The following is an 18,106-nucleotide window of genomic DNA, read 5'->3' on the forward strand; positions in this document are numbered from 1 at the left end:
AAAACAAAATGCAGCCCTGGCATTAATCATAAGTTTGATTACCTTTCTATTTTTATTATTAAGTACTTTCGAGTCTGTGCAGGGTAAAGTTTGTGACCTACATGAGGACGAACTCGCTGGCTCACCCTGACCGAGCACAAGCCCAGATTTTGTGATTGAGAGACTGATTGGGATATATTGACTATTCAAGAGCCAACGCCTGTGCTGACGATTTCCCTGACTTCCTCTCTCCGATGACCCCGACTGGATATTATGGCGACGTAATGAGAACGTCCCGTCCAAACATTCGCAAGGGGGGACGGACCATTGTTTGAAGTTTCTGTTTCTGTTGGCCTGCGGTCCTTCATTAAAAACAATTCACAGGGAGGTTTACCATCACAAAGATAACAAAGGACCGCAGAGATACAGCTTAGATAAATCGACATGGCCGCTGTTTGGATAAACAAACCGGGCCCATTATGGCGCTGGGCATTAGGAAATGTGCTGGGTGCTGCCCTATGGGGATGTGGGGGCTTACGCCGGCCCTCCAATGGAGCTGGGGGTGGGCCCACCCTGTTTGATGTCAACCTTTACATGTGCTCCACTACCGGCAGGTGAGGCAGTGCAAGCTGTGAGCAACTTTGCACCACAATGGAGGAGTCTTCACCCCCATGAGGTGAAGCCAGGCGAGCAGAGGAAAGAAGCACAGCAGAAACGTGGAGGTGAGGCTGTTGTTGAAGCTCACCTCCCCGTGGCCATGTGGATGAAGGCTGAAGATGCCGAATTATTGGTTGGCGATGGAGACATGCGTGTACAGTATGTGTTTGTATTTGTGTATGCGTTTGAAGGTGTGTGTGTGTGTGTGTGTGTGTGTGTGTGTGTGTGTGTGTGTGTGTGTGTGTGTGTGTGTGTGTGTGTCCACATGCCCGTGTGTGATTGATCAACGTATATACTACGTGCTAATCTATCCATCAGCTGTATCTACAAACTTTTCTTGAGAAGCTAACCCCTGATCAGGTGTATGGCGTGTGTGTGTGTGTGTGTGTGTGTGTGTGTGTGTGTGTGTGTGTGTGCTTGCATGCCTGTGTGTCGGTGTATGTTTGTGTGATAAACTAAATTAAATAGTATGAATGAATATAAATGGCATTAACTGCAAGGGTAAGGTCATCGTTAGACTCCCATGTTAAATGCGCTCACAGTATATTGATAGGTGCTTTGGATACATTTTTCATCAAACAGCACGTTTAGTTTCTTTAAAAAATATATACCTGTATAGTATTGTTGTGTACATTTATTTAATAAATATTTATTTATTTATTTACATTAATAGAGATGTAAGAGATATGCAGAGAGAACCCACCCACCCACCCACACACACACACACACACACACACACACACACACACACACACACACACAAGATGGCCATTGCTTGCATCCATTTTAATGTGCATTCATCTGATTTAAACTGAATTGCAACAAAAAATCTTTAATTATTTCTGGGTGATTACTATTTTGTCATATAGCACTGCAAGACACTTTTTCCCGAAGTCATTAATGATCAGTAAAAAGTATAGTCATCTTGCTCAGGGATGCTTAAATGTAGACCGTGGACATTCAGGATGCAGTAACGCTTGGCTTGGAATCAAATACCCTAGCCGCTACGCAATCCTGCCCTCCATAACATTACAGAATAGTTTTAACATAACATAACTCACCATAAGAGTATAGGTGAAGTGCTCCAGGAAAATCTGCAAAAAAAGATGTATTAAGAAATGAGCAACTGTGGGAGAAAAAGGAAGATCTAGGGGGAAAAAAGAGGAAGGAGGAGAAATCTGAGGGATAAATAGTAAGATCTTTTCATTGCCTTACCATGTGTTACTACATGTGGTCTCACTACTGAATATCTCTTCTCTCTCTGTTTCAACTGGCCATCAATCACCATATTACTATTGCACTGTCCATCAGTGTGTATGTATTATAGAAGAATCGCAAAAAACTATAATATATCTATATACTACATCTGATACATGCTTTATCAAAAGTAACCGTAGAGACAACACTAGCAAAGATAGTGCTTCTGAAACATCCCATGTTGTTGCTCCAAAGATATGATGTCTATGGACTTGGTATCAGTAGAAACAGGCTGCTCTGTACCTGATATACTTAAAGTAACTCACACCAATTACCTTGAGGTGTTTACATTTTTCCTTCAACTTAGTAAAGGCCATGGCCAGTTTCTTTTTTCTCAACCAGAAGCTGCTGTATTGACGTTAAAAGTCATGTGCATATTTCGTTAATTCACCCCCACGTTACCTTACTATTTTTTAGGTTATCTCACCTCCTCAATTTTATTACTCAGCCAACGCAGATCGATCCTGCCCCAAGTAAGAGCGGCCCGGCGTGGGTGGAGGCCAACCGGTGACTAGAGTTTCCCCCGTCGTACTACAGCCCAGCTCATTACACGAGCATACAGTACAGAGTAGTTCACGGACGAGGAGGGGCGGGCCGGTGAATGGCACAGACACATTTGGCTTTTACAATCCTCCCGGGGTCGTCGTATCCGTTTAACAGCAAGACCCACTGCCAGTGTATGTCCCGCTCCCCAAAGACCATCCCAGTATGATTACCCTGCCCCCTTCCTCACCCTCCTCGCCACCATAGGGAAGGCGCCTGCAGGGGACTCTGGGCTATTGACCCTGGGGGTACATGAACCCCCATAAGATGAGGGAATAACTTTTGGGGTAGGGGGCAAAATAAGCAGTGTAGTAAAGTGGAGAGACAATGGAGGCACAAAGGACCTCCTAGGGCCCTTAAACCATCTGATGGGCTTAATGTTGGTTTCTCCCAGGTAATATAAGCTGTGAGATCTGTGGGAAAAAAAAGTCATGAATGAGACTTGATTATTCTTTAGATAATGATTCGCTTTTCTCACAAATCACTTTCAGGTGTCGTCCGACCGACAGGTGCTATGGTAACATTTGAAATGATGGCTTGTCAAAGTTGGCGCAATTTAACGGTGATTCCATGTGACGCACGGAAAGTTCCCAGTGAACGACGACAGCTATCTCCCTTTAAGATCTGTACGACATCAGCATAATCTCCTAATCTCAATGAGATAATAAAAAGGTATCGTGAATATTTGCAGCGGTGACGCTGACGGATGATACTCCTGGGTCCGGGGAGTCTCTGGACGGCTCCGGGTAGCACAGTGGGTATTTGTCTGCGGTGTGTGTTGTTTTAAGAAGGGAACCCTGGTCTTAGGAGTTAAAATCCATCTCTTTCAGGTTTCCTCAAAGGGAGTCCTTCACTCGCTCATCCAGCCAGTGAATAATGCCACTTAAACGCCACCGTGACAAAAAGGGGGAAGAAAGGGGGTGGGGGAGGGAGGGGGGAGAGAAGGGGTGGCAGGCAGGCTTCCACTGGGGAGGGGGGGGGGAGAGGAGGGGGACAAGTGTGGGGGGGGGGGGGGGGGGGGGAGCCTCGGACAGCACTGGGCTCCCAGACAGAGGGCTTCATTTCCACAGAGACTGCAGGGCTTAAAGTTAAAGATTACTTTGAAATCTGCACTCCTCCCTCGTCCCTACCACTAAAAACCCCACACCCCCTGCCCTGTCCGTCCCTCCATCCCTCTATCGGTCCCTGCAGCCACCACTCCCTCCCCCCCCCCACCCCCACCCCGCCCCCCCCCCCCCCCCCCCCCCCAAAATAAAAACCTGCCCCCAGAGAGGGAGAGCAGGGGATGAGTTGGGAGAGGATCTCCCTTTGATGACGGAGAAGGATCCTTTTGTTCAGTAATCCCCTCACGCCCCCTGCCATCACCCCCACACCCCCCTCCCACCCGTCCACCCCCCCCCCCCTCACTCCTCTCCTCTCTCCCCCTCGCAGCCCTTCCTGTCCTGATCTTAAGTTTGACTGGACATCGGCTGTCAATACGGTCAACAAGTGGACTCAACAGTGCTGCCCATCACGTCATCGAATATTTAAACCAAAGACATCACTTCTCGCTAAAGTGTAATGAATTTTTTAAGTGGAAAGTAGTAAACATTTAAAATAACTGTATTTGCACTTCCTATAAGAAGTTTGATTACTATAATAAAATACTACGGCATGTGTTTTCTTTTTGTTTCTTTTGTTCCCCTGGAGGAATAATCCAGCCCTCTGAAACACGATGGATTCAGATCACGAGTGATTCAAAAGCAAAGCACCAAAACATTTAATAGGACTTATGCCGTCTCACACTACTGATCTCCCCTTCGTTTAGTGAGACGTCCACATGAAACACACATTCTTCACCATCAGAAAGTCCCCCCTGCCTGCCCCCCCCCCCCCCTCCGCCCTCATAATGACGGTCAAGTGTTGGTCGGGGAAGCCCGGGGAAAGGCTCAGAGCCCCAGCCAGAGGGAGAAGGGGTCAGGCACCCCTTCATCAGCGACAGACGGCCCCACAGCGCCGCCAGTGCCACGAACTCTTCCCCTGCACCTTCCTGGTGTCGCCCCTCTAAGGTTACCCCCTGAGTGTTTGCAAAGTGTGTCTTTGTGTCATTATCACGTTGGACACACGTAGTTTTGTATACGGAGCATGAAAGACTCTCTCTCAGTCCGCTGGTAACATCTGCCCTCTTGACAGTTGGTTTCCCCATCAAGATGAACTCTAACATATAGCCACAGGGCGGAGAGTCGTTATCAACACTCGGGGTCAAACCAACGGATGCCATGTGATCACGAGACTGCTCATGTATGTGTGTGCACGTTTATGGTGTTATGCATGGCCTGGACGTGTGCTTGGGACTTTGTGGCCTATTTGAGATGTCTTTTTTGGTTTCTGAATAATTACGACTTGTTATGATGACGATACAATAAAAAGCCTTGGAGTTATGGAGTTGTACATGCGAGCTGGCACGCAAGCACACACACACACACACACACACACACACACACACACGCACGCTCATGCAGACACACACACACACATGCACACACGCAAACGCACACACAGACACACAAACACAGGAACAGACACACAGGCACACACACACACAGACACACAAACGGACGCACGGACACACAGGCACACACATATAACTCTAGGAGCAAACCCAGTCCCCTACATACACTAATCAGTTGGCAGACTTCCAGATGGGTCAGTGTCAGTGAACAGACCCCTGCAGGTAAACGCCCCCTTTAGACGGGAGGGGGATGTGTTTTAGACATATGGTGAAGTTATACTCTATTCACCTGAGGTAGAAAGTACACACTAACTTCAAATAATGAAAGGCACAAAGCGGAGGATGTCCATGGCTTTTGGCCTACCTGCCGATTTCTATGCGACTACAACAACATAAGGATGTTTTAATAATACAATTAAATAATGAAATGCTTTAATTAATGCTTTATTTAACAGTACATTTTGTAGGATATTAGATTACTTTTTTTTTTCTTAATACATTTTATAGAACAATTTAACTCTAAAGCAACCACGGCACTAAACTACCTAAACCAGTGGGCTGAAAACCTCCCATTGAGAACGCTCCTGTAAGCTGGGAACCGGACTCGGGATGCAGTTCATAAATTCAGCCCAGTCTTGCAGTATGTAAGGGAGGTCATACGGAAAACGCCCCATCACATTTACATACAAATCCCATGAAAATTAACCTAATGTTAATTTGCATATGTGCACATGGACAAGTATGCCAACCGAATCTCAATAACATGGGCGGCAGAAAAATCACCGTCTTCACAGAAGTTTCCATGGGGGTTTTATGTTATTGTCATAATAAAAACTATTATTATTGTCAGACAAATTAATTACAACATATCTTTAGAGGCCATATACAGCCTACAATGCTGTTCAAAGTGGGTTGTTTCCGGTTATATTATCATGTTACAATGTGATACAATGTGTGAGCTTAGTACAATGTAAGTGTTTACAATCCATAATACCGACCTGGCGTGTTTTGCATTTTTAATTAATTCAACATGAGGACTGAAGAACAGAGCAATATGTTAATCTTGTTTATCAATAATTTGACATTGACCATATTTCATGCATTAGGAGATTACAGAGAGGAACACTAAGAATAACAATCACCGGTATTATGATTATTATGTTGTTGGCGTTGTGTTGTGTTGTTGTAGTTGTGGTTAAATGCTGTGACTGAGTGACAGCTGTAAACTATTCTCAAAAAAACCTTGTATACATTTCAGATGAACAGATAAACATTAAGACTACTTCACGGTAAGTGAGAAAGGGAATATGTACACAAACATAAAAATACGTTTCCAAATAATTCAGTTTGTACAGTAACACGTGAGAGGAGTGGGTCACCGCTAAACGCTACGCTAAAAGGACCCATTGGTGGGAGTGTGAAGGACTTGGAGGAAACAATCTGTCACTAGAGGAAACATGATATGCCTTGAGAGAATACATTGTTATCTAGAGATGTTTATTGGTAGCATGTCTAGTGGAAATAACATCCGTTGACACATGATTCAGTTTTACACATTTAAGTCCACAATTTATGGTAATGTATTATATCATAAAACCACTTGTAGAGGGAGTAGCCAAGAAGCAATTCAGGATTAAATCGAGAACTGAGAAATGTTGGTTGAATAAATAATGTAGATCAATGAAGGAAATCCAGAAAACCTAGTTTCAAGACCTACAGCCAGAAATGATGGTCATTTATAGTTTTGACCTTGCTTATAGGCTTAGCTATTGGTCAAATATTGATATAGTGGCATACTTTTATTGTACACTACCGTTGTAGAAATAACCGTATGGCAAATAACAGATTTTTTTACATCACTTTAATTTCATCCAGGTTGGACAATTCTGTAGCCTACTCCTTAATACCTATCTTAATGATTTCAGGATGAAATGTCCTCGTTTAGTGCAAAATGTTGCAGTGCGGCTTATGACCCTCAACCTCGGTCCTGGCCTCTCTTCACTAGCCTCCCATAAGTCTCAGGATACTGGTATATTTAGAAATTAATCTAATTATCATCAGTGAATGACTCGACCCTGACCACATTACCGTGCTATAACAGACCGTACGGCCGAGAACACTCTGTCCTTCTAACTACGGCTGCTACTCTTGGTTGTATACATTCTTAAGGTAACATTTGTACAACCTGCCTAAATATTTGACTTCATTGTATATAGTACAATGAGACATATTTTTGTTGTTGTATGTCACATGTTATTCTCCGTTTTGATTCCTATTAGACACCATCCTTCTGTTACTAGTTTCACCTTAATTCATTTGAGCTCTGAGGGTTCAGGCCAGCCCTTACTGTCATGGGGTGCCTGCCTGCAGATATATATATATATATATATATATATATATATATATATATATATGCGTGAAAAATTAAAGGACAGTCACAATAATTAATAGACTTCAATAGTGTTGAATAAGAGTAAAAGAAAACACTAGAATACCCCAAAATGTATACAGCACAATGTAAATGTATACTTGTTGTAGCAGGGTTAAACTTTATATTCTAAATTATTGACATGTATCTATAGTTAGAACGGGTTTGCTTCTCTGTGTTCTGTTTGTGTTTTGTTATTTTTTTTAATGTTTCTGCTTGTTATGATTTGTTTCTGTTTCTGCTTTCACTTGACTCCAAAATCTGCCTCTAATATGAACTTATTTTATTTCCAATGTTCTTTTATTGTATTTTATTTATTATAATTCAATATCCTAATTGTTTGTGCAACGTTTAATCTTTGTGAAGCAAACCCAAATCTAGATTCTACAGCTGGTTTCAAAGAAACCCTTCCTTCACAGTACAATTGCAGCCCCTAGTGGTCAACTGTTGGAATCCTATACAAATAAAATTTGTATGCAATTTCACAAAACGTTTGATCGATGCGGGATAATTAAAAATAAGCTGTTAGGAAAGTTTGGCAACTTCAGTGAAAACATATCAGTATTAAATAATAGTATTTGAAGACGTATTAATACTGCTGATGCTTGCGTCCCCAGGGGCAGTCCTCTGTCCTCAGAAAAAGCTCTAATCAAGAGGCTTTTTATCTCAGACTGGATCTGCTGTTCATTCTTTAACTGCATACTTCCGTCTATGTGTGGGCCCAAATAATAGTGCAACATGCAATAAAACGCGTGGTAGGCTAAATAACTAAATAGCAAATAATGGAAAGTGCTAGTGAAGTGAATAGACTGTCATGTGTCGGGTTCCTGTCTCCACATCCGCATCGGCTGTATGTTATGCTCCCAAATAATTAGCACATTGTATATTATTAACTTATCTTCAGGCTGAAATCAAACCCCCTGGTGAGGCGAACATATCCATGACCGAGAGGGGGCGACAACTCGCCTTCGGTGTGACTATCCAACCCCTTTTTCTCCTCCATTTAATCCATTGATTCGTGGACATAAAACGTTTACGTACATAACATCAAGATACCAAGAAACCAAAGGGTCACACCTCGGAGTTATATAATATTATATATAGGCTATACTACGTTTATCTATGAAACGAAGCCCGTTGTGTGACCTGTGAGGTCGGTGTGAAGTATATCGGATTCGGTACCGTGAAGACGATGGTTCGCTTCTAAAAAAAAAAAAAAAAACACGGCTCGGTAGCCTGGATGAATTGGCGAGCCGAGAACGCTTTCACTTTTCACTTTCTGCACACTTTCACATTTTAACTTCGCACCCGTCGAACCAAATTCTTAAAAAAAAAAAAAAAAAAAAAAAAAAAACCTCCACCATGAGTCCAACAACCAGATAAATGTGGCCGTCTGGGGCTAGGCGGACTAACCAGCGGCTAGGGTCGGACCCAAGAAGAATGTGACCGATAGTTACCTCCTCGCTGACATCAGCGCAGTCACAAGCACGCGCCACTTCCATCCGTCCAATGGCAGGCGGAGAAGTGTCCTGACGGCCTGACGTCACTTCCGGGTGACTCCACCACGGGCCCCGGCGATGATGCTACTGCTGGCCGACTGATATACTATTCGGATAATTTTCATATATTTTTTTTACAGCCTAAAACACATGCGGGGTCAAGCCACGAAGAAGCCAGCGTGAATAATTGATCAATAAGTTGTTCACAGGCGTTGATCACCCGGCCTCCTAAAACCAGCCCTGTTCATTCAGCGACCCCGCAACCAGACGCGTATAAAGAGGTGAGAATGCGCAATTTATATTCGTTTTTACAACGGGATCACATCACGTTACACACTTGTGTCGTGCGGGCATAATAACAACAACACGTATCATTGATTAATGTTATAGGGAGGAAATCTATGTAACAAAACACCGATTCAAATAGCGGATCTGCAACTGCAGGCTGTGTGGAATATGTGGTCTGTGGCTCATCAGCGAGCATAGCCTTCATAGCTATCTTCATCACCAACTGGGATCTGCTGACCTATTTAGCCCCAGTCTGTTGTGGATGATTAATAAAAATGTGGTACCTTCCATAGCACCCCTTACCAGAGACATGAGCTGCGTTTGTTGTGATAATAACCACTGGCGATGCTGGTGAGAGGGGGTTTGGTTGGGCGAGTTCTAGGTTAGCATGTCAATGACCCCAGTGATGCTGATTTAGGGGGGGAAAAAAAAAACGACATTAGGAGAAGGAAGATAGGGCTTTACCAATAGCACGTTAATGGTCAGTGTATTGTGGTGTGTATTGAAGCGTGGGCGCTACGACGATGAACAATAAACACGCTGTGCACACGTTGTGTACATTGTGTGCAAAAATGAATGTGTTGCTTGCTGCAGGGTTTGCGTTGTTTGTAGGTGTTAATGATTTAATTTGCAAACTCTTACTGTGTTTGTCCGGTTTTACGGTTGTTGGTTGCACACACACACACACACACACACACACACACACACGTGACGATCATGACCATGTGAAGTGTGAAGTTTTCTCATTCAAGGAGTATGTCGATTAACCAGTCTCTCATAGATAGAGATCATCGTTAGTTACTGGTCCTGTATTACAAGATTTGTCAGGTGGCTTACGAACAAGTTTTTCATATGTCCCACCCTTCTTAAATATTGAAATATTTACCGTCACTTTTTGTGTACAACGGTTTTATTTTATTTTATTGTATTTGTAGATACATATTTGTTATAGAACATTTGCACAGAATAAGGGCCAGAATAAGGGCCTGAGTCAATATGTGGCTGATGACATGACATAATGTGTGTATGAATAGAGCCTCCAGTGTAATCACTGTATGTGCAATAGGTCATATGCAGCACATATGCTTCTTCCTCGCTGTTATCAGCAAAGGGAGTAATCTCTGGATGAAACCACAGTTTCTGTTTTACACTTTCTTTCTGTTTTTATCAGTCCAACATATGCATTTTATAGCCCTTTGATGTAACTAGCATCAATCATTTCTACACAGAAATGTCCACACTTGATAACTTGAAAACCTGACTCATTCATTCAGCGATTAGTTTAGTTAAGTATATTGTTTATTTGTACCATGCACAATCCACAATTGCACCAGCATCACAAGTTGCAGCTTATGAAATAGCTCAGTGGTGTTTTTGTTCTGATGAAACTGATGTGATGTGATTAGACACACACACTGTGTGTGTGTGTGTGTGTGTGTGTGTGTGTGTGTGTGTGTGTGTGTGTGTGTGTGTGTGTGTGTGTGTGTGTGTGTGTGTGTGTCGTGCTGGCAGTCTGTGTTTAGTTTCTAGGATTACATCTCTAGGATTAATTATTGTATTACTGTATTGTTTATTATGTCCTGTAAAGTTGCATTCCTGGCTTAGGCCTACTTTACCAAAACATTAGTCACATAACGTTTTGATACCGATGCTATTCTGATTCTTGACTATGAAATGTTGGTAGTGATGCTTATTTTCAAGCCAGAAAATTGGACTTGAACTTAAAAAAAAAGAGAGCTTTATACATTTACGCAACTGATACATCTGCATATATACAGTATATGTGTGTGTGTGTGTGTGTGTGTGTGTGTGTGTGTGTGTGTGTGTGTGTGTGTGTGTGTGTGTGTGTGTGTGTGTGTGTGTGTGTGTGTGTGTATATATATATATATATATATATATATATATATATATATATATATATATATTATGTCAGCTATATAACTATATTGACATTCATATTGTTGCAGATGATGATGCCACCTTTTACTGCTGACTCGTATTCAAGAGCATGCATACACACATGCACCACATGGTCGGTGTAACATTCCCCGTTCACCTTTAGCTTGCCTTGGGTTTGAACCACACCCTGTTTTCAAGAGTTCTCTTTATCCACATGAGGAATGTGTCGTTCTCTTCACTTCCCCTTCAGGTTAGATCGGGTTAATGGGCGTATATGAATAATGAGTCAATGTTGTGTCAATGTTATCGGTAAAGCAGAATGTTCTAACGGGACATGACTCCGGTCTCACTATGGCCAGCTAAAGCGATAAGCTTACTTATCGCTTGCTGGAGTTTTAATAAAACCGCACCTAACAATGTCTAACCTGTGGCGCCAAATGGGGATGTAAAGAGTAGGTTAGGATTGTTCATACCTAGTATCTGAGTCAATATCCTCGCTTGTGGGCTGTGAGTGGTGTTTTGTGGTATTTCACGGAATATGCATATTTTGATATGCTTTTGTAGATACAATTATCCAATTGAGAGAGCAAGATAAATAGTTTTAGTCTTACACTAATACCTTTTGATATTTCAGTGGAATTATATATATTAGTGGAATAATATGCATTTGATTTATTAAAATTGTATAAGAATATGGTGATACAGATTCATTTGGGCTTAAACTTATTATTATGATAATTAAGTTGACTATGTAAGTATGCCTATATCCCCCAGCCATATACCGTAAAATATGTTTTGGAATGCCTGGCTTAGTAGTCAGCATAGTGTACAGATGAAAACCTATGCTAAATGCCTTTGGATCATTTTCATACAGGTGATTTTTAAAATATTGTTAAGCACATTCATCTTAAGTGGACTGCGTTTCACCTTAGGCAAGGCAGAGTAGCAATGAATGCCGATTAAGGAATACGCTTAAGACAGCCCCACAGTTAGAATCGATTGATTTCCGTTAGATGGTTTCTATTCATGGCTGTCACTCTGATACTTCCGGCTTTGCCTCAAAACCTCCTTCCTAACGAGGGATTGATGTGTGCCTCTTGTCTTGCAGGTCTACCGCCCTTCCCCACCCAAAAGGCCACGTCTCAACCCCTCGCCCGGGCCCTCAGCGTTCAACCAGCCGCCCCCCAACCTCCTGTTCAGCCTCGCCTCAGAGCAGGAGAGGAGTCCCCTGCGGCCGCTGCACCCCTCCCCTCCCCTCCCCACCCCCCCCACCCCAACCCCCCCAACCCCTCTCTGAACCGTCTCCACACCCCTGCCCTACATCACAACAATCAGTACCCGGGGGCGCTGCGAGGCGATCGCTGGCTATGAAGCTGAAGGAGGACATGAACCCCCTGCTGCTGCAGGTGTTCCGGTCGGTGGTGTGGGTGTACTCCGTCATCACCTTCCTGCCCTGGTACTTTCTGTCGGGCACGGGCACCAGCCTGGAGCGGGCGCGCCGGCAGAAGGCCCGCTCCATCACGGGCCACACGGCGGGGCCCTACAGGGCCATCAACAGCCAGCAGGGGCTGGCGGCCGCGCTGTACCCCGGCGTGGACACCCTGGACAGGGTGTTTGAGTACGCGGCCACGCGCTTCCCGGCCAGGCACTGCCTGGGCACCCGGCAGCTGCTGAGCGAGGAGGACGAGCTGCAGCCCAACGGGAAGGTGTTCAAGAAGGTGAGGGGGGGGGGGGCGGGGGGCGGGGGGTGGGGGGGCAGGGGGATGTGACAGCACCCAGGCCTTTGGGGGGAGGGGGCGGGGTCAGGGGGATGTGACAGCACCCAGGGGGGGGAGGGGGTGGGGTCAGGGGGATGTGACAGCACCCAGCCCTTTGGGGGGAGGGGGCGGGGTCAGGGGGGTGTGACAGCACCCAGGGGGGGGAGGGGGGGGTCAGGGGGATGTGACAGCACCCAGCCCTTTGGGGGGAGGGGGGCGTCATCACTGTGTTTGGTTGGTCGTTCAAACCAAAAGCCATAAGTCATCACATTTAAAATCAATCGATTTTCTGTTGATCGATTTTCATTTTGATGACTTGTGGCTTTTGGCTTGGGAAACGTGTGACGGGCGTTTGCCATCATTATGATTTCCCAGACTGAACTAAAAGAATCAAGTTAGTTATTAGAGATGGCCGTTATCTTTTGTTTGTTTCTGCACTAGCGAGTGTGCAATCGAAAATACAAACAAGTTTGTAACTTTGATACATTAAACTATAAGACACTGTCAAATGCATTACATGACACCAGAAACCATAAAAAAAAACACACACACAGATTCTAGTTCATATTTTTGATTTGTAATCATATATTACAATTGAGTGCAGGATAAGCCAAACAAATTGGCACCTCGGTTTTACGCGTTCCCGCAAAGGGGTAGGACGTCCCAATACTTAAGGGAGCTAAGGGGGAGTGCTGTTTCTCCCCTTAAAATCAACCCTTGAACGCTAGCCAGCTCGGTAGCTGACTTGCAGCTAAGGGCACTCAAAGCAAAGTGTTCTTGTTAAGGGGAGAGAAACGGGACTGGGCCGTATCTTGTGTTTTGTGAGAGGCTTTGGGTGCAGCCTGCTAGCCGCGTGAGCGTTGGCACAGGGCACGTAAGGTGGAGGAGCCGTGCGCTGCCGTTCCACGGCCACCTCTCGTTCTCGGGGTGTTGTCGAGGTCCCTGCTCGCCAGCCCCTGCACGTCTGCGTTCGCTCTCTAGAGGGCAGTGGAGCACTGGGACGGTAGATGGCTAGTGCCCACATAGTGGGTGGAAGATTTGAGGGGAGTCGACTCACTTCACTTTGCTCTCCAAAGTAAGTGCGACACATCCCGTCGCCCATCAGAGGTCTGAACCCAGACCGTTCCGCTTTTTGATTCTCATGTCGTCATTGCGTCACATTCCAAATCTTGGAAGTGAGCTAGTTTGAAAGTCTTGTGTTCGACTGATCGGGCAAGGCATTAGCACTAATGCCTTAGGGTCAGAGGTTCCATTCCCGCTGGGAGCACTCATGTCGAGAATGTTTGCACTCAGTGTTTTCCGATGCTGTGCATGAGTGTTCACCGAATGGCATGTACAAGAGTGGCATATACAAGTAACATCACTTTTCATCAACACATTTTGCTACTCGGCTGTTACTGAATTTTGCTGTTGCAGAATCTCTCTATTGCTGAATTGCCATCGCTAATTGTTTTCAGGTCCTTGTTTGTGCTGTAGAAGTTTGGCCTCAATACCAACGGCTGTCTTTGTGCATTAACCCTTGTCTCCGGGCTGTGTGTGTGTGTGTGTGTGTAGGTGATCCTGGGAGACTACAACTGGCTGTCCTACCAGGAGGTCTACCAGGCGGCCAAGAGCTTTGGCTGTGGCCTGGCGGCACTGGGCCAGAAGCCCCAGTGCAACATCGCCATCTTCTGCGAGACCAGAGAGGAGTGGATGGTGGCGGCACAGGCCTGCTTCATGTATAACTTCCCACGTGAGTGATGCCTGCCGGAACCGCACCCTCAGTTGGTTTCTTTGTCTTGTTTTGTGTGTGTGTGTGTGTGTGTGTGTTACGCAAATGTGTGAAAAGCATGTAATACAATCATTTTTGCTTTCACAACGCTTCATGCATGCATTGATTGCATGCATTGACATTTGTTTTAATCCTGTTTTAATCCACTTTGGATAAAATCGGCCAAATGGCTCAACAAAGTCTGCTAAATGAGTGCATTGAGGCTGGCGGATAATGACTACTTGCGTGTGTGTGTGTGTGTGTGTGTGTGTGTGTGTGTGTGTGTGTGTGTGTGTGTGTGTGTGTGTGTGTGTGTGTGGTGTCCGGGGGCAGTCGTCACTCTGTACTCCACCCTGGGACCCAACGCCATCGCCCACGGGCTGAACGAGACGGAGGTCACCCACATCATCACCAGCAGAGACCTGTTGCAGAGCCGTCTCAAGGTACCCGCTCGCGCCCTCGCCGGGGCCCCCCCCCCCGTGTTGTGACAGGACAACCGGCCCCTCCCTAGACTAACGGTCCGTCAAACACACTGGTGTGTTCTCCTGGGTGGCATTGTCCATGTGTGCGGTTTGTTATACACACTTGTCTGTGGCAAGAGGATACATATAACAATGCTTCCTTAGTAGTTATTTGTATGTACGATTGATTGATTTTACTACTTATTGATCCGTTACCAACCTGCTTCACTCTTCCCTCTGGGGACCCCTGTTCTGTGTTCCTTCTAGGGCTGAGCGATTTGGGGAAATAATCGGATTGTGATTATTTGGACCAGTATTGGGATTGAGATTTAATATGCGATTTTTAAAAAATGTATTAAGTTCCTTATGTTCTGTATTATTCACTAAAAAAAGCAATAAATCATTCTTTAGTATGACCACCACAACATTTTTCTTTCTTTTTTTTTTTATCACAGCCTTTGTGATTTGCATGTCGCGTTCTATTACATTGCGAATTCGATTTGAATTAGATTAATCGTTTAGCCCTAGTTCCTTCTCCCTGTTCGGTCCCCGGGCACTATTCCCTCTTAGAGGGGTTGGGGGGGGGTGGGGTGAGGTCGTCATCGAACGTGGCCCTGTGCAACCCTGTAACTGTGACTGTAACTGTGACTGATAACACTTAACTTGACTTCTTGCTCCTCCATCCATCCCTCTCTCTCTCTCTCTCTCTCTCTCTCTCTCTCTCTCTCTCTCTCTCTCTCTCTCTCTCTCTCTCTCTCTCTCTCTCTCTCTCTCTCTCTCTCTCTCTCTCTCTCTCTCTCTTCTATGCATCACCTTCAACCCCTCCACCCCCACCACCTCCACCTCCACCTCCCACCCCCGCCCCCAGGCCATCCTGTATGAGGTGCCCAGGCTGCAGCACATCATCTTGGTGGACCGGAAGCCAGCCAGCTGGCCCGACATGCCCAGGGGCATCGTGGTGCTCAGCATGGACGCTGTGCAGGAGATGGGGTCCAAGCCCGGCAACAGTGAGTTTCCCCCCCCCGGGCCACTGTCAACACAGTCAAACCCATCTCACGCTGAGTGCTCATCTCAGGCCGTCTGGGGTCAGACTCCCCGTCGGGGCTGCCACATTCTCTCTGCTCAGGAATACAAACTCAAGCATGTTCCCCGCTGACGCTGTATGCGAAGCAGCAGACATGTGTGTGTGAGTGTGTGTGTGTGAACATATTTGTATATGTAAAGCCAGCAAAACCAGTATGCAAAACAGTTCCTTCAGTGGTCGGATCATAATGCTCTTGAACAGAACGAAGAGCAACCAACTCGTTTGCCATTCTGAAGCCGTAGACTGCAACTGCTGTTTTTTTTTTATCTGTTCCCATCACAGGAAAGGGTGTTTGGGTGTGTGGGTGGGCACAGAGCATCATTTCAAATCATTCTTTCAAATCATCCTTGAGGAACAATATGGCAGGCTGGCAACTTTATGGAAAACAGTCGCTGCAAATGTGGTCGTCTGGACTCAAAACTTCCAACCCATGACTCAGAAGAAGTGCCGACTGGCGGCACTCGTGAGTCTTCACAGTAGAGCCCCGGGTGATTCTGTGTTACGGCCATTATCGACCAATCCGACGGCGGCTCCTGCTGATGTGCTACTTTGACTTTCATCAATGCCTCCTTTTTTTTTTTTCTTCTTCTTCTTCTTCTCCGTCCCGCTCAGTGGCCGCGACTCGCAGGCAGCCGGCGCCGTCGGACATCGCCGTCATCATGTACACCAGCGGCTCCACGGGCATCCCCAAGGGCGTGATGATCTCCCACAGCAACATCATCGCCAGCATCACCGGCATGGCCGAGCGCATCCCCAACCTCGAGTACGCCGTCTCTCTCGCTCGCTCCGCTCGCTCGCTCACTCACTCACTCACTCACTCACTCACTCACTCACTCACTCACTCACTCACTCACTCACTCACTCACTCACTCACTCACTCACACTCTCACTCTCACTCTCTCTCTAACCGCTCTACCTCTACCACTCTATCCCCTCATGACATCCCCGCCTCTCCGTCATGTCATGACATGTCATGACATGTCGCATTGATGTCTCTCGCCCAGAACCTCTGGAGTGCTATGTTCTGTCTTCATTGCATACATTTTGTCACGGAAGAGGAACTGTTCATAAAAATCTGCGTAATATTTTGTTTCATATTAAGTTTTCTGTTTAGAAGGATTATCTGACACGCACAATGCAAAATGCAGTGCCTCGATCCACATCTAATTTGTACGGTCCCTGTTGACTGACCGACGTTGACCGTGTTGTTTGGGTGTCGGCAGTGAGACGGACACCTACATCGGCTACCTGCCCCTGGCCCACGTCCTGGAGCTCAGTGCCGAGCTGGTGTGCATCTCCCACGGCTGCAGCATCGGCTACTCCTCCCCACAGACCCTCGCGGACCAGGTGTGTGTGTGTGTGTGTGTGTGTGTGTGTGTGTGTGTGTGTGTGTGTGTGTGTGTGTGTGTGTGTGTGTGTGTGTGCGTGTGCGTGAGAGAGAGAGAGAAAGAGCATATATATATTCCCCTTGCTGTGCGTCTCACAAAATTAACAAACTCCCTTTTCCTCCATCCTTAAGTCTACCAAGATCAAGAAGGGCAGCAAGGGAGACACCAGTGTGTTGAAGCCGACTCTCATGGCTGCTGTACCGGTAAGTCCACCACGGCACTCCCACATTGTTCACGAGCTCAATGTCCTGTGCATGTGACATTGTGTTAAGGATTATACATTTACCGGTCACATTTAAAACCTGTTTATACAAATCCAACCAATGGCGGAGATTACATTCTGTTGTGCTTGTGCCACGGCAGCATAGATTAATCGAATCCAAAGTGATTGCACGCAGAGTAAAGAGTGCCTCTTTGAAATGTGCAGGAAATCATGGACCGCATCTACAAGAACGTGATGACCAAAGTGGAGGAGATGAGCAGCTTCCAGCGGTCCCTGTTTGTCCTGGCCTACAACTACAAGATGGAGCAGATCTCTAAAGGCTACAGCACGCCCCTCTGTGACAGGTACACACACTGCCAAGAACCTCCCCTGTGTGTATGCATACAGCCTCTATACCATCCA

The 18,106-nt window shown here is 45.7% G+C and overlaps 1 protein-coding gene across 1 annotated transcript in view; it reads left to right on the plus strand.

The window, feature by feature from the left end:
• Positions 1-8,913: 8,913 nt before the first annotated feature.
• The window catches only part of LOC311361205 (fatty acid CoA ligase Acsl3-like), a gene marked incomplete at its 3' end in the record, with an annotated part of 9,658 nt that continues 465 nt past the window's right edge, over positions 8,914-18,106 (plus strand). The window contains exons 1-9 of the mRNA XM_084481408.1: positions 8,914-9,135; positions 12,150-12,759; positions 14,353-14,530; positions 14,882-14,991; positions 15,878-16,016; positions 16,706-16,856; positions 17,317-17,440; positions 17,613-17,684; positions 17,909-18,079. Of these exons, the coding sequence (XP_084337534.1) occupies positions 12,409-12,759; positions 14,353-14,530; positions 14,882-14,991; positions 15,878-16,016; positions 16,706-16,856; positions 17,317-17,440; positions 17,613-17,684; positions 17,909-18,079 (1,296 nt within the window). The 5' untranslated portion in view covers positions 8,914-9,135; positions 12,150-12,408. The remainder of the gene's footprint in view (positions 9,136-12,149; positions 12,760-14,352; positions 14,531-14,881; positions 14,992-15,877; positions 16,017-16,705; positions 16,857-17,316; positions 17,441-17,612; positions 17,685-17,908; positions 18,080-18,106) is intronic.

This window comes from Micromesistius poutassou (genome assembly GCF_964030765.1).
Source record: "Micromesistius poutassou genome assembly, chromosome: 16".
Classification (NCBI taxonomy): Eukaryota; Metazoa; Chordata; class Actinopteri; order Gadiformes; family Gadidae; genus Micromesistius; species Micromesistius poutassou.